The sequence below is a fragment of the Tenrec ecaudatus genome, chromosome 1 (assembly GCF_050624435.1).
Source record: "Tenrec ecaudatus isolate mTenEca1 chromosome 1, mTenEca1.hap1, whole genome shotgun sequence".
Lineage (NCBI taxonomy): Eukaryota > Metazoa > Chordata > Mammalia > Afrosoricida > Tenrecidae > Tenrec > Tenrec ecaudatus.
The window spans coordinates 49411653-49435821 of record NC_134530.1 but is presented as its reverse complement, the minus strand read 5'-3'; the positions used below and the strand labels follow the sequence as shown (position 1 = coordinate 49435821).

The following is a 24169-nucleotide window of genomic DNA, read 5'->3' as shown; positions in this document are numbered from 1 at the left end:
ACTGTTAGCTGTGTTTAAGCCAATTTCTACTCATGGCGAATCCGCGGATGCAGAGGAGAACTTCTCATAGCATCTCAAGGTTACTATCTCTCAGAAGCTAGATCGTCAGATCTCTCTTCCCAGTCTCGTCTGGGTGGATTAAAGCCACTATCTTTCGGCTAATCAACTAAAACCCACTGCCACTGAGTCCGTTCCAACACATAGTGACTTTGTATAAAGTCTCCAAGACGGTAAATCTTTACGGGGCACACAGCCTCAACCTTCTCCTCTGGAGCAGCTGGTGGTTCTGAACTTGTACTTTGCCATTACCAGTCCAACGTGTATCTAACAATGCCACCAGGCCTCCTCCAACGCTCACCCTTTGCCATCGTAGTAAATTAAGACGCATAGTGATCCTATAGGACAGAGTAGAACTACTCTTGTGGGTTTCGGAGAACTCTTTACTGGAATAGAATGCCTCATTTTTTCCCTGGAGAATGCCTATTGGGAGACTTGATAAGCATTTTAAATTGTATACAGTTTCAATAAAAATTGCATACAAAATTGATTGTCTGAAATGTAAACCCTTCCTCATTCACAATAAAAAGCTTTTTTAAAAGGTGGAGGAAGGAAGACGCGGAGTCATGGTCCTGAAAAGAACTGGCCAGTGTACGGCGGTGTCAACAAGCAGCATATCTGATCAAGAACCAATGAGATTGAGGAAGAAGGCCACGCTGCACTGAAAGCATTAGCTGAAGACAAGGCTCTGGGAACTGACAGAATCCCTTTTGAAATATTTCAACAAGCTGATGAAACACTGAAAGCTGTTGCTAGTTTATGCCAAGAAATTTGAAAGGGAGTTACCTCGCCAAGTGACTGGAAGACACCTGTATCTGTGCCCGTTCCAGAGAAAGGTGGCCTGACAGAGTGTAGAAATTATTGAACAGTATAATTAAGACCACATCCAAGTAACGTTTGCTGAAGGTCATCCAACAACAGTTGCAGCAGCGCATTGACAGGGAGCTGCCAGAAATTCCAGCCAGATCCAGAAAGGGACCTAAAACCAGGCAGGGATTTTATTGCTGATGTCAGATGGATCTTGGCTGGAAACAGAGAAGACCAGAAAGAAGTTTACTTGACTATGCCAAAACATTCGGCTCTGTGGGTCAGAACATATTTTTCCATCATATTTATTCAATCTGTATGCTGAGCAGATAATCAGAGAAGCTGGATTCTGTGAAGAAGAATGTGGCATCTGCAGGTGACACAACCTGACTTGCTAAAAGTGAGGGGAAATTACCTAGGGCACATGAGGGAGGGGGGAGTGGGGAGGGAGGGGGAAAAAAAAGAGGACCTGATGCAAAGGGCTTAAGTGGAGAGCAAATGCTTTGAGAATGATTGGGGCAGGGAATGTGCGGATGTGCTTTATACAATTGATGTATGCATATGTGTGGATTGTGATAAGAGTTGTATGAGTCCCTAATAAAATGTAAAAAAAAAAAAGAGAGAGAGAGAGAAAAAAGAATGATTAGGGCAAAGACTGTACAGATGTGCTTTATACAATTGATGTATGTATATATTTAAGAGTTGTATGAGCCCCTAATAAAATGTTTTAAAAAATAAAATAAAAGTGAGGGGAACCTGAAGCACTTGCTGATGAAGATCAAGGATACAACCCAATATAAAGAAAACAAAAATCCTCACGGCTGGACCAATAGCTAACAATGGAAAGAAAGACTGAAGTTGTCACAGATTTCATGCCAGGGATCCACAGTCATTGCCGATAGGAGCAGCAGTCAAGAAACCAAATGACGTATTGCACGAGGCAAATGTGCTGCACAAGGCATCTTTAAAGTGTTGAAGAACAGGAAGGGCTCTTTGAAGACTGAGGTGCACCTGCCCCAGGTCGTGGCATTTTCAATCGCCTCATAGATGAGAAAGTTGGACAATGAATCAAGAAGACTGCAAAAAGCATCGGTGCATTTGGATTCCGGAGCTGGCTGCCAGAAGGACAAACAAGTCTGTCCTGGAAGAAGTGCAGTCAGAACGCTCCTTAAACACCAGGCTAGAAAACTCTGTCTCACAGACTTCAGATGTGTTCTCGGCAGCGATCAGAACTTGGGAAAGAACATCGCGAGCCTGCCAAGATGTTGACGAAAACGAGGAAGACCTTCAAAGAGATGGCTTGACCCAGAGGCTCCAACACAGGAACAACTGTGAGGATGGCACAGGACTAGGCAGTGACTCTTTGGTGGCCCATGGGGTCGCTGTGAGCAGGTAGCTGACTGGAGGACGCCTAACCACCAGCACAGGGGATTGGAGAGTAACTCCAGATGGTGGGACAGACAGACAGGAACCTGGACTAAGGAGTACAGGCTGGGCGGGGGGGGGGGGGGGGGGGGGGGGGGGAGGGGGGGGGTAGTGTAGGCCCAAGCCTGACAGGGTAGTAACTGAAAGAACCTTTTCCATGTTTAAGAGCGTGGAGAGCAAGTCTTGTTTGCGTTCTTGAAGGTCCATCGAGAGCCCGCTTTCTACGAGCAGGTTGGTCGAGACGGCTCGGTTCAGTATCTCCTCCTGCTGCTCCTGGTTGAATCGGATGGAGCGTACTTCGTCCACAAGCCTTGGGGCGGGGGGCGGGGGGGGCAGTGCAAGCATCCTGAGGCTTCCCGGAGTGGAGGGGAGGGACAGTCCTCCCACCTCTCCCTGGAGTCCACCTGCCCCCTGCACCCCTCCCCCCTCACCCCTCCCCCCGCAGCCCTGCCTTGAGAGAGGGGGGGAAGTGGAGGAGTAGATTCCAACTCTTCCACCAATAGGCCGGGTGACCCTCGACTAGTCACTCAACTTCTCTGGGCCCCCAGGGGTGGGTGTGGTGGTGGGATGAGGGTGTCCGACTTGTGAAGTCGTGAGGGCATGAGGCCAGATGACTCTGAAGTCCGGCCCAGCCCTGACTTTGGGGGCTCCGGGCAGGGCACCCCCAAGCACCGCCCCTACTTGTCGAGCTCATCCCGGAGCTCCTTGTATTGCTTCAAATTCTGCTGTATCGCCTCGAGCACCAAGCAAAAGTTGTCGCACGTGGTCTCCGAGAGGTTCGACAGGGTGCCCCTCGCCAAGGGCTCCTGGGGGTGGCTGGACTTTTCCTCGCGGGCGACTAGACAGTGCACCAGTGGCAGATCCTTATTCTCCTCCTGGTCGTTCTGGGCAAGCGGGTGGTGGAGCGGAGGTGAGGCTGGCACCTCCTCCTCGCTTGGGTCTCCTCAGGACCCCAGAGTTCTGATGCCCCTCAGTTTCAGTCCTATCCAATCTCAGCCCCCCGCTTTGCTGTGAGACCCACACCTCCTAGAGGTGACCTCTTCCTCCACTTTCAAGGGAAATACTCCCTCCCTCGGGAAATCCAGCCCTGAACGCCCATGCCTGAGAAGGCTGAGCAAGTTCCTAAAGTTTTACCTCCTCTCTAGTCACAGGACGTAACACGTTTAAGCAAGAGGCCCCAGCGATGACCCCACCCCCCAACCTGAGGAAGCTCCACCCCTGTTTGTGACTATGGGTTAAGTGCTCCACATTAGCCCTTTCCATCCCAACAGCCCTAGGGACAAGCACTAAGATCATTCCCATTTTACTCAAGAGGAGAGTGGGCCTTCCACTGGCGAATGGCCCGAGGTCATGCAGCTGGTTCTGTTTTGTGTTGCCTTAGAAACATGTATCTAGCAAACCCCTAGCTACCATACACCCCAATGTAAGAGTCTGCCCTCAAGGTGGGGGTGCTGCCTGTAGGGCCCAGGCTGGCTTTCTCCCGGCCTCTGCCAATGCACACTTGCCCTGGAGTGTGTAAGCAGACACACGCATTCACGTACACTCCATTTGGCATGCACACCATGCATCCTCCCTTCTCCTTCCTCTGGCTCTGCCCAGCCCACTCACCTCACCGAAGATTAACTTCTGCTGCTTCCCTCGATCTTCTTTCTTCATCATTAGCTCCAGGTTGGTAGTCACCACAACAATCAACAGGTTAATGCCAATGAAGGCACCGATGGTGATGAAGATGGCAAAGTAGATGGCAGCCCCAATCTCCATGGTATACTCCTCTGGCATCCTAGAGAGGGCAGGCAGGCGCCCTGTCACCTCCCTGACCCCTTGAGTCCTGGTTTCCTCATCTGTGAAATGGGGACAGGACCCCAAGCTCTACTAGGGCTCCTGTCTGCTTCCCTGCTGTTGTGTAGCTCTAACATTGCTACTCCAGGTGGCCACAGCCATCACTGAGCACCTGCTCATCACTGAGCACCTGCTGGTGGGCCAGTTCTCAAGCCATCCCTGCAAGGGAACGGTTTGTACTTCAGCGTGATCGAGCTTCATCTCTCGGCTCTGTAGGGTTTTCTTATTGTCAAAATAATATAGACCAGAAAAAAAGGACCTAGGAAAATATATCAACCCACTTTTGAGTTAACCACTGTTAGTAGCTTGTTATAAAAACTCCCAGAAAAAGTCTTCCGAGAGATGAACTAGAAGTAGGAGCTTTCTGGACCAGGCTCTGTTTTTGTCGTGTCAAGTCAGCCCTGACCTGATTTCATGACGACCCCATTTGTATAGATTTATTGAACCTCAGCATTCAGCAAACTATGACATAGTTAGCACTGTAATCCCCAGTCTACAGATGAAGAAACTGAGGCTCGGAAGAGAAGCACCTTGCCCAAGGTTGTGTGGTTAGGATGATCAATCGAAGTCTCAATTTATTCTGCAGTCTGTGCTTGCTTCGGCAGTACAGACACTAAGATTTATTCTGCAGCCTGTGATTTTCTCCCACCACCTACATCATAATGGGTAATGAATGAGGAGACCCTTCACTAACCGGGCTTCTTCCTTCACACGAAAGAGAGAAAAATACATCACTCAGAGGGATTCAGTCCCTTCAGTGGCCTGGAAAGTAGGGCTTAGACTTAATGACCCAAATGACCTCGGGTAGCAGGTCTGAAAATGAATGGATGAGGCACTAACATTTCAGGAGTCCAGGCAGTTTGTTGGGTTCCACTGTGGATTGGAGGTCTGCCCTGCGTCCCATCCGGACCTGCCACCCAGGTCTTTGGCTTGAAGGGAAGAGTCCCCACAGACAAACGAGTGGTGGCACTTTGAATGGATGACGTTTCTAGAGGGGCGGGGCTTCTCAAAGTGGACCACAAACCTACAGGCCCATCTCCTTCCCACCCCTTGTTCAAAAGCCAAGGCACCCCCTTGTGCTGGGCCATCTTCCTCCCAATAAGTACCAGGAGTTCTTCTCTCCCCATGAGAACCCTCATCCTCCCCCAGCCAGTCTCCCTGTCCCACCGGGGCCCCCATTCTTTTCCTGTCACACTGGGATGGGCATAAGAAGTCTGCTGTCACTCACTGGAAGTCTATGTAGATGTCCACCCAACCATCTTGGGTGATGCAGATGAAGAGGCTATACAAGGCGACCTTCATGTTCTGGAAATGCTGGGGCATGAACGCACCAAAGAGGGTGACCCCAAACACAGAGAACACCTGCAAGGAAACCAGAGCTTGACTCTGACATTGTCCAAGGGCCATGGGGACAGGCTATGCCAACACCATGCAAGGGAACCCTGCCAAGGAAATCCAGGGATTCAGACCCACATGCTTCTCCCTTTCTCCAGACCCCCTCCCCACCAAGAACCCGGGGGGCCTGTTCAAGGAAGGGTAGGGCAAAGCACTGACCAGCATGAAGAAGAGGATGAGGGCCATGACATTGAGCATGCCAGGCACTGACTGCAGGATAACATTGATGATACGGGCCAAGGGCTCCACCGCCATGCACACGTGAACCAGACGAAGCACCCTGTGGCAAAGCCTCTCAGGGGTGCCCCTTAACCCTTCCCAGACCCCTCCTCCTCACTACCCCCTACCTGCCCAGGGAGTCAGAGCTACTTACCAGCTGGTAGCAACCCACCACCACACTCCCAGTGGCAAACAAAACCCTCTCCCCCTTCCAGAGCTCCCAGCTCACCTGAGCGTGCAGGTGATAAACTCGAAACTTAGTTGCTCAATGCAGGATGAAAGGATCAGGATAGCGATGATAAAGAAGTTGAGGATGTTCCAGGCATCCTAGGGGGTGCGCCAGCCCCAGTGGGGTCTGTCAGGCCCAGCTTATGGGAGCCTCTTTGGTCTGCCCTCCCCCCATCCCAAAGGTAGAGGGGGTGCTGACATTCCTCTAGGCGGGCTAGTCAGCTGTCATCCCCTGCTGTTAAACCCTGCCGTTTCCCAAACATGCCAAGTAGTGTACATGCACACACTGCCCCACGCACACACGTGTCAACAGCCAAGTGCAGACTCACAGCGGAGACCCTCATGTCAATACAGCTAGCTTTCCCTTAGAAGGTGAGCCAAATGACTCGGGTCATTTCGTCAGCACCCTACTCAAAGTGGGTGAACATTGGTTAGCACCCTACTGAATGGACTGGTTCTACAGTTAGGTGACCAGAGATGGGGCACTCCGGCCTGTATGTGTCATAGACACAGACCAGCTCTGTTATTGAGTCAGTACCGACTCATAGCTGCACCCAGCACAACAGACAGTAAGGTAAAATCACCGGAGATCACCGCTTCAAAGGCGAGGTCACTCTTTTTTTGGGTGTTTTCTTTTCAGGGGATAGGGCAAACGCAGTCCCCCACTACCACAAGTTATACCACAAATTCTGCAGGCGCGTTTCCCACATTTGGGGAAACCACAGGGGTCAGCACACTCGGAATGCAATGGATGAGCCTCGCCCTGGAAAAACCACCTTAGCGATCATGGTCTCTCCCCTGCCAGGGAAGTCTGAGGTCACTCTTAGAGTACAAGGAAGGGTGCCAGGCAAATTGTGGAAGATCACTGTGAAGAGGGCAAAGGAAGGAAAAAATAAAGAAAGCCTACATGTGAACAATTCAACCTCAAAAGTGCAGTAACAAACTCAAAAGGCATGTCCTCTTTGTTCAGTGATCCCCCTTCTAGAAATCTGACGGGTGCTGAGGTGGTGCTGACTCACAGGGAGCCCCTGGCATGTGAGGGGCGCAGAGGGCCCTGGAGCTGCTGGGCTTAAACCACCAACCTTGTCATAAGTAGCTGCTAGTGTTCAACTACTGTGCCATCAGGCCTCCTGCTTGTTGCGAGGCGCCCTGGAGCCAGTCCCTAACCCTACCTGACCATGCACCATCCTCAATGTGGATCTGTTTGGGTTTTTTGTTGTGGCCACGGTGTCAATCCACGTTCTTCTTTCTCACTGACCCTCTGCTGTACCGGGTCTGGTGTCCTTCTGCAGGAACTGGTCCCTCTGAAGTCCGTGAAACCAAACCCTTCCCTCCCCATCTCCAAGATGGGTGGTGGACTTCGTCCTGGACAGAGTCCTCACTTTCTTGCTTTTTAAATCATTTTATTGGGGGCTCTTACAGCTCTTATCACAATCCGACCATCCATCCATCCATTTGTCAAGCACACTTGTACGTTTGTTGCCATCATCCTTTTCAAAACATTTTCTTTTTACTTGAGTCCTTGGTATCAGCTCATCCCCCACCCACACCTCCCTCATGAACCCTTGATAATTTATCTTTTTTTTTTTCATGTCTTACACCGACTGCTGTCTCCCTTCACCCACTTTTCTGTTGTTCATCCCCCTGGGAAGGAGTTCTATGTAGATCATTGTGATTGGTTCCCTCTCTCTCCCCCCACCTTCCCCTCACCCTCCTGGGCAGGTACTTTCAATATCCTTGACCAACATTGTCCTGTGGAGCCGCGTTTCTCCTCCGAGCATCCTAATCCAGTGTCTGGCTTTCACGTGTGCTGGAGGCAGGTGCACCTTGTGCCTCAAAGTGACATCTTTGCTCTGGGTCCAAGTAGAACAAAATCCTCGGCAGCTTCCATCTTTTCTGTTTGTCACGACGTGGTTTATTGGTCCATATTTGAGGATTTGGGTTCTCTCTCTTTAACGCTTTTACTGACACTTCATCCACATATCACACAATTCAACAGTTCAATTATATCCAGAAGAGTTGTACAACCGCTATCACAATCAGTTTTAAGACATTTTTACACCCCCCAATCGTTAAGTCGCTTTTAAAATGAGTTTTGCAGTCACCGTGTTCGAGTGAGTGCTCCCACATGCATTGCTTGCTCCCCCAATTCCCTCCCTCTCCCTATTTTCCCACCCCACACCTCCCTAGAAACCCTTACGTCAGTTTTTACCTCTATGTTTCTACTCCTTCTGTGCTTCGCAAACTGGAAAACCCAGCAGAAATAGCAAAGAACATAAAAAATAGTGGTACAGATAAAATCAGAATAATAAATAAAAACACAAATAGTGAGTAAGAAAAAAAAGACCACCGTGAATATTTAAAAGGCCGGGGAAGAAATTTTTGTCATGGAACCAGCAAGAAATACTTGTACCTAGAAGAATTTCAGCTTGGGTCAAGAGAGAGGTCAACTGACCAAGTATCAAGTTCAATTCAGTATAATCACGATTACAATGATCTCTATCTGATAGGAAAGCTGTTGGAGACCCTTGCCTGTGGCTCTTGGGCATCTTCCAGTGGCTTCATCAGGCTAGAGACTCTGCAGATGGGTTTGGGGCCCCCACTGTCCTCCAGAGCCTTCTACAAATCAGGTGTTTGCGAGTTAGGCTCTGAGACTGTCATACTGGAATGTATCTGGGTTTTCTGTATGTTGAAGAGTAATCCAAACTGGAGACTGAGGTCTTGGATCTTCATCAGCAAGTAACTCAAGTCCTTCTCTCTTTCAGCAAGCAAGAGTGTGTCGTTTGCATATGCTGTTAGGTGCCCTGAGAGTCAGTTCTGCCTTATAGAACCCTGTGTACACAGAATGGCACACTGCCCTGGCCTGCACCATGCTCCCATTGTTCTTAGGCCTGAACCCATGGCTGCAGCCACGGTGCCCATCTCTCTTGCGAAGGTCTTCCTCTTTTTCACTGCCCCTCACCTTTGCGATGACGCACTGGAATGTATGAAGTGAAATGTGTTAACAAGCCGATAAAGCGCTGGAAACACTTGTCTGTACAGGAAATGTAGAAGACGGTTATCTGTCCCGTTGACTAGAAGAGATACCTATTTGTACACATTTCAAAGAAAGGTGACCCAACAGAATGCTCAGATTATAGACCAATATCATTGACATCACATGCAAGTAAAACGTTGCTGAAGATCATCCAACAACGGTTCCACGGTACACTGTACACCGTATGCTTCCCCGGTACATTGAGTGGGACCTGCCACCAGAAGTTCAGACCAGATTCCGAAGAAGATGTGGAACAAGAATGATCATTGCTGATGTCAGATGGATCTTGAACCAAACCAGAGAATACTAGAAAGAAGTTTATTGGTGTTTTATTGACTATGCCAAGTCATTCAGCTGTGTGGATCTTAACAAACTGTGGAGAACCTTGAGAACAGGAATCCCAGAAGAGTTCATTGTGTTCCTGAGAAACTTGCACATAGATTAAGCGGCAGTTGTGTGAATAGAACAAGGGCCTACTGCCTGGATTAAAATTCCCCCTGCGCGCCTGGATTTTGAATGCCCTCTTTCTCTACATATACTGCCCTTGATACCATCCCACAGCTTGTCTGGCGTCCGGTCATTAGTGATCAATGCCTCAAATCTATTTTTGATATGGCCTCTAAATTCAGGTGAGATTTACTCAAGGTCATGCTTGGGCCCTCATGGACTTGCCTTAATTTTCATCTTCAACTTCAACTTGCATGCAAACAATAATTGGCGGTCTGTTCCACAGCTGATTCCTGGGTCTCGTTCGGACTGATGATATTGAACTTCTCCATCACCACCTTCCACAGACAAAGTCTGTTTTACTTCTGTGTGTTCTTCCTGCTCCACCGGTGTTCTTCCTGCTCCACCGCGATAGTCGTCACTGAAGTCGTTCAAAGCACCAAAAATTAAGTGGATTCCTGCCCCTTCCCCGAGAAGAATTTGTTTCAAAGGACAACATTGATTCTGCAGCTCCGGGAGACGGACATATCTGATCAGAGCACACGAGAGCAGATGAAGGGGGAGGAGGAGAGAGTGGAGCACAGCTTGGCCCACGAGGCCTTGAGGATGATGTTCCTGAGTAGAGCAGCCAGTCCACAGAGAGAACAACATGGCTGGCCCACTATGAGAAATGATGCCAATCAGTGACTAAGGGCGATACAGGGGACAGCACCGGAGACACAGTGTGCGAATTACACCTGACCTGATCTCACCACACCGAGGCAAAGCACTGGGGGAGTGCAGTGGAACAGCAAGGGAATGGAGTGGCAAGGTCCCCAGGGAATGCTGAAAGTGAACTTTGGGGCCAGGGCGTGGTACCCCAACAGACTGGACTGGAAAACACTCCTAAGGGCCAGCAAACGATCCTTGAACTAACTACAAGCTTTTCTTCCTTGATGTGTTTTGTTTTGTTCTTTGTCAGTGGTTTGTTGTTGTTGTTTTGTTGTATACTGTTGCTTTGTTTTCCTGTCTTGTTTTCGTGCATGTTATTATCTCCACAGGTCTGTCTAAATAAGACAGTCTGGATGAACTATCTGGAGGAAAAACAACAGGACCGACAGTTCCAGGGGGACTTGGGACAGGGGGAGGTGGGGGAGGGATAAGGAAGTGGTGTTAACAAATCCAGGGACAAGGGAACAACATGGGACCCAAAATGGTGGTGAGGGGGAGTTGCAGGCCTGGTAGGGAATGATCAAGGGTAAGGTTACGTAAAGAAGAGGTATAGCTGTAACCCAGGTGGGGACGGAGCATGGTAGTAGGGCAGGAGGAAAGTCAAGGGAGATGGAGGAAAGAGCTAGGAGTCAAAGGGCATTTATAGAGGTCTAGACAAAGACATGTACATGCAAATATATATATGAGGATGGGGAAATAGATCTATGTGTCTATATTTATAGGTTTAGTATTAAGGTAGCGAAAGGACCTTGGGCCTCTACTCAAGCACTCCCTTGATGCATGAATACTCTCTTCTATTAAATTGGCATTCTATGATGCTCACCCTCCCGACACAACTGCTGAAGCCAAAGCGGGTGAACAAGTAAATGTGGTAAAGAAAGCTGATAGTGCCCGGCTATCAAAAGAGATAGTGTCTGGGGTCTTAAAGGCTTGAAGATAAACAAGCGACCATCTAGCTCAGAAGCAACAAAGCCCACATGGAAGAACACACCAGCCTGTGTGATCACGTGGTCCTGAAGGGATCAGTTATCAGACATCAAAGAACAAAAAATCATACCATTGGGTGCACACCTCCATGATACGATTGCCAAAGACAAACAGGTGCATAAGCAAATGTGGCGAAGAAAACTGATGGTGCCCGGCTATCAAAAGAGATAGTGTCTGGGGTCTTAAAGGCTTGAAGGTGAACAAGCGGCCATCTAGCTCAGAAGCAACAAAGCCCACCTGGAAGAAACACACTAGCCTGTGCGATCACGAGGTGCCAAAGGGACCAGGTATAAGGCATCATCCAAATATATATATATATATATATATATATATATATATATATATATATATATATATATATATATATACCATAGTGAATGAGTGGGGAAGTGCAGAGTGGAGACCCAAAGCCCATTTGTCGGCCACTGGAGAGCCCCTCAAAGAGGGGTTTAGGGGAGGAGATGAGTCAGTCAAGGTGTGATGTAGTACCAATGAAGAATACAGCTTTTCCCCAGATCCTGGATGCTTCCTCCCCCCAACTACCATGATCCAAATTCTACCTTGCAAGACTGGATAGAACAGAGGTTGTACACTGGTGCATATAGGAGCTGGAGGCACAGGGAATCCAGGGTGGATGATACCTTCAGGACCAGGGGTGTGAGGGGTGATACTGGGAGAGTAGAGGGTGAGTGGGTTGGAAAGGGGGAACCGATTACAAGGATCCACATGTGACCTCCTCCCTGGGAGATGGACGGCAGAGAAGGGGGGGAAGGGAGACTCCGGATAGGGCAAGATATGACAAAATAACAATCTATAAATTATCAAGGGCTCATGAGGGAGGGGGTAGCGGAGAGGGAGGGGGAAAAAAAGAGGACCTGATGCAAAGGGCTTAAGTGGAGAGCAAATGCTTTGAAAATGATTAGGGCAAAGAATGTACAGATGTGCTTTATACAATTGATGTATGTATATGTATGGACTGTGATAAGAGTTGTATGAGGCCCTAATAAAATGTTAAAATAATTTAAAAATAAAAGCTTTTAAGCAGCCAAAAAAAATGTTATTTGCAATGATTAAGTAATTGATCTTGCCAAATTCTATCTTGCAATCTCCAAGGCCTTATTTTACAACTACCTATCTTTTTTCTTTGTTTCCAACTTTTGCATTCCAATCACTAGTATCAATGCCACTTGGCTGCCTGCTTGATCAATTTCAGGCCGTAAGGGTTGGTAAACAATTTCCATTTCTTCATCATTGGTTTTAGTGCATAAGTTTGAGTTATAGTCAATATGACCCAATGGTCTTCTTTATAAGCATATAAATAGAACCTCATCATTGGCAGCGTATACTTCAGGCTAGATCTTGAAATATTCTCTTGGATGATGAATGTGACACTGTTTCTATTCAATTTGTCATTTCCAACACAATAGATCACATGACTGATTCAAAATGGCCAGTACCAATCCACTTCAGCTCATTCATGCTTAGGATATCGATCTTTATGTATTCCTTTTCATTTCTGATGACTGCCGAGTTCCCTAGATTGCTATGTCGCCCATGCCACACGCTGCTCATCAGTGGATGTTTGCGGTGGCTTGTTCTCATTTGGAGTTGTAGCACACCAGCAAATGAAGGGTCCAAACGCTTTACTCCGTCTGAGTCAGTAAGGTGGATTCCTCCAGCTGTATTCTGAGTGCTTTCCAACCAGAGGGGCGCATCCTCCCACACTGTCTCAGTCGATGTTCCATTGCTATTCCACAGGCTTTCACTGGTCCATTTATTTCGGAGGTAGATGGTTAGGTCCCGTTTCCTAGTCTGTCTTAGTCTGGAAACTCAGCTAAAACCAGTCCACCCATGGGTGGCTCTGCCAGGGCACAGCTTCCAGCGTCATCGCAATGCGCGAGCCACCTGTGTAACAAAGTGTCAGAGGACTGGCGGCCCAGGACTCCTGAACCCACAAACACTCAGGGCCGAGTACAAAATGGCATTTGTGTAAGCTTGAAAAAGATCAAAGTGCCCAGCAATAAGTGACCAGGAAACTAAACAACAGAGCCTTTATTCCGTAGAGCATACTTTGTAGCTATAAAATGAAAATGGACGAAGATCGTCACAAGTGCAAAAGCAACGGGTGGAGCCATGTCTATAGTTTACTGTTGTTAGCAAAAATCAGTACTGGGAGAATAAACAAGAGACCATTGGCATAACAACAACAACAACAATTCAGTCAGGGCCAACTCATCGTGACCCTCTAGCAGAGGTAAAAGTGCCTCGGCGAGTTTTCTAGATGGGAATAGAAAGGCCCGTCTTCTCCTACAAAGCGGCTGGTGGTTTCAAACTGCAGACCTTGAAGATTGCAGTCCAGTGGGTAATCGGGACTCCTACAGCTGTAACAGAGTTCCCTGTAAATATTGACAGCCTCGAACCAGCTTAATGACAGCGGTGGTTTGTTGCTAGGTATTGGAAAGGTTCGATGGGAAGCTGAGGAGGCAGCGAGTCTGCAGGAATGAGTTAGAACCGAGCAGCCCCTAACCTGGACTGGGAGAGACAAGGAAGGCTTCCTGGAAGAGAAGCCACCGGGATGAGTCTTCAGCTGTAAGTGGGAGTGTGAGCAGCCGTGAGACACACAGAGATCACGCAGCGAGGAGAAACAGCAATGCTGTGGGTGCGCAGTGGGATGGAGGAGACAGGAGGGAAGCAAGAATTCTCTGTACTTTTGAGTACAGTAGTTTCGACCTTGAGTTCTACATTTGCATTAAATATTCAAAAAGAGAAAAGTTCCTGGGAAAATGCCCCTTTTAAGACATTTTTTTAAAATGTAAACAGCTGCTCTTTTCCCAGCTGCTCCCCTGTGGTCCCGTGAGGCTGGGCCTCTCTCTCTCTGGCCTCAGGCCGCCACTGGGTGTGCAGTGCCAAGAGGGTGCTGGTGCTCAGCAACGGTAACGCCTGAAGCTTCTGTCCTGTATAAAAACCCGCTTGGATCACACACACACACACACACACACACACGTAAACAGCTAAGCGCACACAAATTCGACAATGTCTCCAAGTACAATTCAGTCATATTCAAGTTGTGCGACCATTTGTTCCTCCGCTAATACAGATACGCTGCCTCCTAAGCTTCCCATTGAACCTTGCTAACACCAACCAACTGCTCCCTGCCATCGAGGTGATTCTGATGAGGCTGTAAATATTGACAGGCACGATAGCTCTTCTATGGCTCGTGGAGTGGCTGGTGGGTTTGAACCCCTGATCTTGCCTCTGGCTGTCCAAGGCTTACCCAACAGCGCCACCGGGGCTCGCTAACCTTTGAGTCACTCCTGCCAGCTTGATTCCACACCGATCACTCTTTCAAAGAGGACGGTGGTCAGAGCAGGCCTTCTCTCCGAATTAAGCTACACTGCGATTCGGCTTTGAAAAGGCTTCCGGGGATATTTTAAAGGCTTTTTCCGAGCAGTGGTTTCAGGAGTTCATCGAGTCTAAACAGCTCCACAAAGTCTGAACAACACGAGAATCTGAAAATCGGTTCCGCATCGCCTTGCCTGCCTTTGACCGGGATACTGCTCTAGGCTCTTTCCATTTGGTCAGAACATTCGGCAACATTATCCGGTTCTGGTTTCACACCAAAGGAAGCAGCTGTTCAGTTCGCTGTGCATTCTGGGGGGGAAGTTCTAACATGTATTGGGGAGCCTAACCAGCATCAGCCCCGCTGGGCGCTCACCCTGAGTCTGTCTGTGCGCACAGACACAAGGAGCTACAAGTCCGTCTGCCTACAGCTTCATCCCTCCTTCCATCCACGAAAGAGCTCGTCCCTGAAGTGGATCCTGAAGATGCAGGCTCCCCCCACACGGAGAGGTTTGAGAGAAGTGAGTGTGCGGTTTTAAAATGCATTTTTATTTGGATAGACAAACTGCAATCCCATGGAAGAAGGAGAAACACAGAGCAGCCCCTCACCACCACTGGGAGAGACAAGGAAGCCTTCGGGAAGAGAAGCGATCGGAATGAGTGAGAAGCGGTGAGTAGGATGGAGCACTAGTGGGGACTCGGCGGCAGGGAGCATGAGCGCAGGCGATAAGCAGAGACGAGCAGCAGCTGCGCCGGGTGTGTTTGTGCTCACCCACACTACACACTGACTGAGGCAGACAGCCACAAGCAATTTGGTATCGATGGAGAAACAGCTGCTTGGGCTGGAAGTGAGAGAGTTGAGGCCGCAAGAGCAAGGAAGGACCAAATCATGGAAAACCTTAAGATACCACAAAGCACGTAGGCGTGATCCTGTAAGCAATAGGGAGCCACTGAGGCACAGTAAAGATTTTCTGGTTGGTACCTGAGGAAGACCACTTTGATGGCAGGTGGGGACCATGGGAATCTGTAGTACCACCCAGTTAAAAAAAAGATATGATAGAAGCCCGGGCAGAGACAACAGAGATGCAAAGAAGTATTTGGGTGATAAATAGACCGTGGATGTCCAAAAAAGAAGGCCTCCCTAAAGGACAGGGGCAGCGAGAAAAGAGGAAGCCCCCCCCCCCCACACACACACACGGTGGACTGAGCCAGCAGCTGAAACAGGAACAAAGGTGAGGCTGGCACAGGTCTGGGTGGCGGCTCACTCGATTGTACATAGGCTCGCTATGAGTCAGAGCGGACTGGAGAACGCCCCACAGTAACAGGTGATGCAAATAGTTAGTGTGCTTGACTGTTAACCTAGAGGTTGGCAGGTCAAGCCCACCCAGAGGTGCCCAAGAAGAACGCCCCGATGACCTACACCTGAAAATCCTCAGGGCTCAGTTCTCCTGTGATATGCACGGGGTCACCACGATTCCAAGTCAAAGTCAAGTTGATGGCAACTGGTTTGGTTTTGTGGGTTGTGGTGAGAGAGGGGAACTAAGCAAGAGGAGAAATAAGGAGAAGGCTGAGAGTAGAACTCTGGGGATGCTTCTAGTGGCTGGGTAATGTTTTAAGGTATTAACTGACAGGTTTTCTTCCTTGTCTTTTTCTCTTTCCTTCCTTTTACCCCCATCTAAGAGTGGTACAGACCCTGTGACCCACAACCCAGGGAGGAGCAGCAAAAATCGCCTCTTACAAGCCCTGGCTCTGGACTCGGGTGAAGGGCAGGGTTTAGAACACTTGTTCTCAGCTGGGGGTAATTGTTTCCCTCCAGAGGACACTGCGCAATGTTTTCCAAACCAAATTAGGACTAGCGTCAGCTCCCTCTTCTCTCACTGGCTCAGACGCACAGCAATCTTGTGTTTGAGAATGAAATGCTGCCTGGCTCTGTGCCAGCGTCCCAATGATCGTTCCATCTGAGCCCTTTGTTGCAGCGACGATGTCCCTCTGTCTCCTGGAGGGGCTTCCTCAGTGCCGTCTCACCACCACCCTCACTTCTTCTTCTTCTTTTTTTTTTTTTACATTTTATTAGGGGCTCATACAACTCTATCACAACCCACACATATACATACATCAATTGTATAAAGCACATCCGTACATTCTTTGCCCTAATCACTCTCAAAGCATTTGCTCTCCACTTAAGCCCTCCGCATCAGGTCCTCTTTTTTTCCCCCCTCCCTCCACCCTCACTTCTAAGGAGCTTTCTGACTGTACTTCTTCCAAAGCAGTTTTGGTGTTTGCTTCTGGCGGTCCACGGTACTTTTCAATATTCTTCACCAACACCGTTCAAAGACAACGATTCTTCTCCAGCTGTCTGTATGTACTGTCCGGGCGTCACAGGCTTATCAGGTGACTGAAAAGACCCCCAGTTTGGGTGCAACACACCTTAGCTCTCAAAGGGACACCTTTGTGGTTTAACACTTTAAGAAGGTCTCGTGCCTAGTGGCAAAGGAAAACCCTGGACTCCAGGAGCCTTGGAACTGATGGTGGTGTAAGGCAGAACGCTTAGGGATAAAAGAGTGGTCGCTACTCAATACCTAAACTAAACACAAATGAGCTGGCCGTGCCACAACAAAGGGGTTGGAAAGAAATCAAGCACACAGGAGACACCCGTGGGGACACTCCAAAACGGGGCATGGGCAGAACAAGGTTACTAGACACAGGTAAAGGTCAGCCTGGGCAAGGACCCACACATACATGGAATCAGCAACATTACATTACACATGCACCTGAACTCAGCCACTAAGATGGGCCAATAGCCTCAACCACGTCCCCCCCCCCCCATGGGGATGGGAGGGGATGAACAGCACAGGCGGAGGTCAGGGCTCGTTCCTGCAGGTGCTCTCTCTGGCAGGCCAGCTGGCGGCATCTCTCCCGAGTGCACGGTGCGCACTCTCTTCTTGTGTTGGTTCCAGGACCCTCTTTTGGTTCTGCGGGCTCCACTTTCCGGCCCTTTCCCACGGCCCCCACCGTACGGCCTTGCACGCTTTCTGGGGACGGCGTGTATACATGCTATCTCAGGCCGTGCTACCCGAAACTTCCCTCTCCCTCAAACACGTTACGTGGGTTTACAAAAGCACTTCTGCCACGTGAGTTCTTTACGCGTCGAGAAGCAAGAACCGAAGCAAACCATCCCGGAAAGCTCACAGTGGCACAACTGATTAAGAGCTTGGCTCCAGACCCAAACCTTAGTGGTCCAAACCCCACCCCCGCATCCCTGAGGAGGAAAGACCCTGTGCTGGAGACTGCAGCCACCAGCCCTCCCTCTCAGGGTCGTTCTGCCAGGACCCACGGGGCTCACCTATGCGTCAGACCCTGCACCCCAGCACCCAGCAGCAACAGTCTGGGCTCAGAGCCCGAGCTCTTGTCTCAGCGAACTTGCTCTTTGAGAGTCTCTCCTGGAAGACACCTCACAGATTTCGTGGCTGCTCTCTAGTGTATTCAAGAAGCAAATCACAGCCTGTATCTCAAGGTCCCTCTGAGGGCATCCACACTGCCCACCTTTTGGCCAATAGTCAAGCACTTAACCAGTGGCCCCACCAGAGCCCCACAAGGGATCCCCTTGAGCCCCGTGGCAATGAACAACAATAGCTTCAGAGTCCGGCAGTTAGAACCCACAGCCCACACCCAGCTGGGAGATGGTTTTATAGACCAGTAAGCTAAGAATGTTCTCCCTGCACCACCCCCACACACCCTTTTAAAGGGTGGGAGGAAGTCTTTTGAAGACTAATATTTTGTGATATGTGAGGATTACAGATATGAAATTCAAATGTCCATGAATAAAGCTTTCCCGTGCTCATTCTTTTGTAAGTGTTGCTGACATGTAATTAACGTTGGCTACCGTTCCATCGCTCCGTCCTCTGTTTTCAAAGCTGCGTGTTCTTTTCGATTTCATCTAGAGCGGCGTTGGCAGAGCTGTTCCAACAGAGACCTTGCGACCTACAAAACTGAACCTATTTTTAATCAGGATCTCTACACTGCCAACAACTGGGAGTACTCCAGCCGCTTCTTTAACAGGACGCTCACGGTTTGTCCAAGATCACTGCGCTGGAGAGGGCTGGACTAGAACCCAGGTGGCTGCACTCTGGCTTACCTTCTGCCATGTCACAGACATGTCATAGCCTTACCCCGTCTGTGTTTCTCTCTACACACACACACACACACACACACACACTGGCAGTGTTCAGGGCCAGGCATCAGTGGGCAGTCCAGGAAGTAGGGTTGTTGGCAGGGGGTCTCACCTTCCAGAAAATCCAGAAACCATTGAGCCAGCCAAGCAGCAGCTCGCAGAAAAGGATGGTCAGCACGATGTCGTCTATGATAGAGAACAACTCATAGTGTTTCTATGGAGACAGAGGGAGAGAGGACGGCAGCGAGGTCAGTGGAGTGGGCCATAGGCAAGGCCAAGGGAGAGAGGGGGTCTGCAGGGGAGGGAGCAGAAGGGACTGCCACTCTTCATTACACTGAGTAGCGAGCACTTTCCACATAGACACCAGGTCCTGTGCTAAAGCCAGGCAGGTGAGGGGCTGCAAAATGTCGGGGAAACTATGAAATCAAGACAGCGGAGGCTGGTCTGAAGGCAGTGAGCCTTCTCAATGGTTGCTCCCAGTCCATAACAAGTCAACCGCCTTGTCTATCCCCCCACCCCCCACTATGGCACTCGACTCATCTTAAAACACAAACAAACTAACAAAACAGATCACGGGAGTTTTCTACAGATAGTTTGAAGCCCCATCGTACATCACTATCCTCATTGTACTGCCGAGTCGAGCTACACAGCAGAACACAGAGCGCGTCAATAACTTCCACATGGACAATTCAGTGACACTGCGCACATCCTTCCAGTTGTGTTGCCATTCCCATCCTCTCTCCCCAACGTACTCCACCCCAGCCCCTACTTCATCTTTCAAAGTGGTTGCAGTCCGTTTGATCCCAGCTAGATAGATCTTAAAAGAGTAAAATGTCAAGGCAGACATTCTTGATAGTTAAGCTCAACTATTATTTGGTTGTAAGAAGACCTCAGGGTTTATTTTTTTGCATTAAAGTTTATCTCAGGCAATCGTTTTGGGAATTCACCAAGCCTTCATGGCACCAGATAACGGACTTCATGGAAATTGGAAATTCTCTGCTGTAGTTTGCCCCTTTTTGATCAGGATCTTTCTACTGAATCTTTGATCAAAATGTTCAGGAATGGAAGTGGCACCAATCATCCCACTCTCTGGGTCTCGGAGGAAGTTGTCCACTGAGGCAGTTGTTCAGGGAGACAGCTGACCTCACATTCCGGTTCCTCTCTTATTCCTGCTTCCCCTTCTTCCTCTGTTGTCCCAGGCAAGTAGAGACCAATTGTTATATCTTAAATGGCTACTTTCAAACGTTTAAGACCTGGGGCACTACATAATGAATTAGGATGTAAGCAGAAGCCCTGAACACATGATCGGGCCAATTAGCTGGAATGTTCCATGAAACCATAACAATACACCTCTAAAACAGGGGCCTAAATCCTGTGGAATATCTGTTGATACATGAGCAGCAAGAGTAGCTACTCTTTATTTTTGGGGTCATTATTATAAATATAAGAGTCATGCAACTTTTGCCAATTCAACTTTGTATAGGTGTATGACGACAGAGATTGATCCCTGTCTTATAGATGAAGAATCAGAAGGGCAGCCGAGGCTGCACAGCTGGTCAATAAAGATGATTGCCTGACTCGCCTTGCTCCTAAGCACTAACCACCACTACCAGCAGTGGCTAGGAGCTGATACCTTCTTGGTGACCCCTCCGTGTCAGTGGAGAGCTGTTCTCAGGGAGTGATGTCTCAGAAGGAGCTAACCAGGTCTTTCTTCCCAGGTGCTCCTGGGTAGACGTAAACCATCCCACTTTGGGTTAGCCTCTGAGTGCATTAGCTGTATCGCCCAAGAACCCCGTGACCCCTAGAGCAGTGATATTTGGAAAGGGAAGGTAGAAAAGAAAATCACTGGGCCCTGAGGATGGAAGGCACCAGCCCCGTTCTTCCTGCTCTGTCTTTGCAACAATTTCATGGGAATGCTACCCCACATAACACAAGTTTTCAGACGAATCGAGCATTTTCAGGAAAGCAGAGAAGATTGGTTGGAGTCCAGAAACGGCCACAGGATGACCTTTGATACAACAGCTACTAAAACTGGGATCACACCTGTTTGGTGTTTGTAATAACCCAAGACCATCTTGGCTTCAGCAAACCAGTCAAAAGCATTGTGAAGATGGCTAGCTCAAGGAGCTGATCTTTCCTTCCTTTGTTAAACAAGGCCACAGCTGGTGAAGATGAGTGTATGGGAAAGTCTTGAATTTACCAGTACAGTTCCGAGCACGTGGGCCCAGGTGAACACTGGCTCTCCAGGGGATCTGCTGACCCATAAAAGGCAGAGAGGTCAACTGAGGAGGTCATGGTGCCTGCTTCGGGGGAGTCCAATGGAGCCATCTCAAAGGACAAAGCAATCACTGAAACTTACTACTAGGAAGAAGTTTTTGTTGTTGCTTTTTCTTTTTAATGAAATCTGCATTGGTGAGAAAAAAGCTAGGAAACTTGCCCTGGGAATATTTTGTTTTCTTTTTTCTTTTCGTGACAATCCCTCCTCATGCTTGGAAGGTAGCACGGACTGCCCTACCAGAATCTCATGGGGAATCCTATTCCACCCGCCCTACAGCCCTGGTCTTGCCCCTCTAGGCGTCTTTTCTCAACACTGAAGGAACCAAAGAAAATGGCAAAGGAACAAGATCTGAGTCCCTGAAAGATGCCCGACTGTCATTCTGACGTCGGATGAAAGAGGCGGCCAGGATTCTTCTTAGGCACCGCCTTCGGAAGTACATAAAGTGGATGGGGGATATGTTGTGAAATAGTTCAATATTTTTGTTTAATAGGGTTTCTGATTTTTTTTTCTAGCAATACTTGTTGACTTCCCTTCTCTGGCTTATTAAATTACTTGATATGGCTCTCCTTTCCCTAGTCTTTGTAACTCCCACTGAACAGCTTTTTCCCTGGTGGGTTTGGGAAGAGCACGTGGGTGAAGACCCTGATACGACTCTATGATTTACTCCTGAGTGATTGTTGAAATGGTGCCTTGGGATGGTGACACCTTGGAACTCTCACTTGGGGGGTCAGTCAGTTTTGGAGTCCTCCTGGCGATAAACTGGGCCATTTCAGAAGCAGGAAGGGGGAGCTTACTACCATCAAAAAAAGAAGAGCCAGGAACAGAGCTTTTTGATCCTGATACTTTTGCACACTGACCCTCATCGATGCAGGGACAGAAAGCGGTGACACCAGATAAATGGCAGAGGAACAGCAGCAACAGAACCAAGAACCAGAGCATGGGGGGTAGGGGGGGGGACGGACTTCCCTGCCCACTGAGTGAATGAAACTGAGTTCCTTAGGCAGGAGGTTGGCATGTAGAATGGGATACCTTCAGGTACTTCCTAGGGGAGCTAGGGCTGTGTAACTTCGGGCTGAGGCTTGTGGTGAAGTAGTGTGCCCTCTGGGCATTTGTCAGTGGTGCTAAAACTTGTAACATTACCTGAGCCAGGCAGAGGTCAAGGACCAGGGAGAGGCCTGCTTGCAGGCACAGCTGAGAAGAGGTTGTCCTGACCAAAGAACTGTATCCTGAGCATTTCTGATCTTGACTTGTAACTTGTTAATTTCCCTAATAAGCTCTATAATCTTGAGCCTAGTCTGAGGTCTGTGTGGCCTTTGCAGCAAATTATCAACCAGCCGAGAAGCAGAGAGTAAGTGGTAGGTACAGGTGGTGTCAGAATTGGCAAAGATGAAAAGAGCAAAAGTGTCTGACACCCCCCACCCCCAAGATTTAGCCTTAGGCTGGTTTTGAATTTGATTCTCCTTCCCCCGTGTGAAGTAAGAGAAGATCAGATGACACCCTTCCCCACCACACACACACACACACACACACACACACACACACACACACACATACACACACAGTTTTTGTGCACACTCAGATATATACTTCTTGTAAGAAATGAAGTACTATATCAAGGGTTAGATCAAAGTTACACCGCACTTTAGGTTGGGCATGAAAGACTGTCTCATATGCTGTCTCTTGTGCTCCACACACGCTTCCCCACTCTTGCTGCCTGGCCAACTCCTATTCATCATTTTCTCTCAGCGGAAGTGTCACTTTTCCACCAAGCCTCCTGTGACTTCCCAGAGGAAGCCGATTGCCTTCTGTAAGCATGCACATGCTCAGTGTGATACTCAGGCATTTGTGATGACCCGTCTGCATCGCCTGAAACGGGGACTCTTGTCCTCATCCTGGAATGCTGGCATTCCACACCACGCCTGGCACAGAGCGATCCTTGGTTGGTGTTGGCTAATGAACATTGGACACCGATCCTCATCAGGTACCCATTTACCTGCTTCTGCTTACAGATCCCTCTCCTGCCCTTCCTCTACAAATCCAATGTATGTCTCCAAGCTAGACGCTAAAGGAAGTCTTCCTAGATCTCCAAGACCCCTGGACAATTATGCAGAGTGGCAGTCCTTGAGGAGTATCCGGCCAACATCACAGACCTGTACGGAGCCTGACCCTCGGAGAAGTAAGTGCCTTGCCTCAGGCCTTCCAGTGGAATCAGAGGGGGCAGAGGTCAGGTTGGAGAGCTACCTGGCCCAGGACAGGGTTGGTACGGAGAGCGATGGTGATGGCATTGGTCAGCAGCAGCATGGCCAGCAGAAACTGGAAGACTGGGTGCCGGAGCAGTTGTTTGATGTAGGTGCGCTTGATGAACTCCTGCATGTCCCAAGCATCCTGGGAGAGGGCAGAGGGCCTCTCTTCAGGCACATGTCATGCAGGAGGCCTCTGCCTGGAGGTTGCTTTTGGGGAAAGGGGGGGGGGGAGTCCCTGGGGAAGCCACTCTGGGGGGGGGGGTTGCCTGAGGGGAGGGATCGTAGAATAGGGGCATCAGTGTAGAAGTCACTACCTAAGTGATTCCAAAAAGTGGGTCATTGGTTTCTCTTGAGGTCTCTGCAGGAGTAGAGTCTCTGGGGGTCCTATCAGGGGATCTGGTGAGAGCACTGCCAGGGGGTTACCGCTATAGCACAGGGAGGGAGAGGTCACTGCAGGGATCCATGCTGAGGTGGGGCTTCTGGTGGGAGGGACAGGACCACCCTCCCAGGGTTACTGCTGCAGGAGGATCTTTGTAGGGGAAGCGATCACTGCAAGCCCCACCCTGTCCTGCACTCACCTTGTTACTGGTGATGTCCCCACGATTGATGAGCACTTGCTCCTCCATCCAAGAGTAGGGCTCGGGGATCCTCTGCAGGGGTAAGGAGAGGTCCGATCAGTGTAGCCAAAACCCCTCCAGTACCCCACCCCCGCCCAGGGTGCCCGGTGTGCCCAGCTCCGGTGGTAGGACTGGGCCAGCACCATCTACTAAGATGGACACAAGGTTGGCATCGGTGGTCACTAGCCATTGCTGTCACCAGACCTTTTGGATACTGCTCATGGCTACTCAATCTCCTGCTACTCTTCAAGGAAACTTCATTACAAATGGCCTCACCACCCCTGGTGGAGATCTCACTGATATCACAGAGGCATCTGTGACCCCCACATTCTACCCCAGAGTTCCGACCCCAAGAGAAGCTCCTCCCAC

At 49.3% G+C, this 24169-nt stretch overlaps 1 protein-coding gene and 1 pseudogene across 1 annotated transcript in view; both read right to left on the bottom strand.

The window, feature by feature from the left end:
- The window catches only part of CATSPER4 (cation channel sperm associated 4), a 31329-nt gene extending 7307 nt beyond the window's left edge, over positions 1-24022 (bottom strand). The window contains exons 1-10 of the mRNA XM_075564197.1: positions 24005-24022; positions 23762-23833; positions 23182-23325; positions 18775-18876; positions 5972-6069; positions 5683-5803; positions 5357-5490; positions 3898-4069; positions 2971-3173; positions 2440-2599 (exon numbers count right to left, since the gene is read on the bottom strand). Of these exons, the coding sequence (XP_075420312.1) occupies positions 2440-2599; positions 2971-3173; positions 3898-4069; positions 5357-5490; positions 5683-5803; positions 5972-6069; positions 18775-18876; positions 23182-23325; positions 23762-23833; positions 24005-24022 (1224 nt within the window). The remainder of the gene's footprint in view (positions 1-2439; positions 2600-2970; positions 3174-3897; positions 4070-5356; positions 5491-5682; positions 5804-5971; positions 6070-18774; positions 18877-23181; positions 23326-23761; positions 23834-24004) is intronic.
- LOC142438016 (U1 spliceosomal RNA) lies at positions 6608-6783 on the bottom strand (annotated as a pseudogene).
- Positions 24023-24169: the final 147 nt, after the last annotated feature.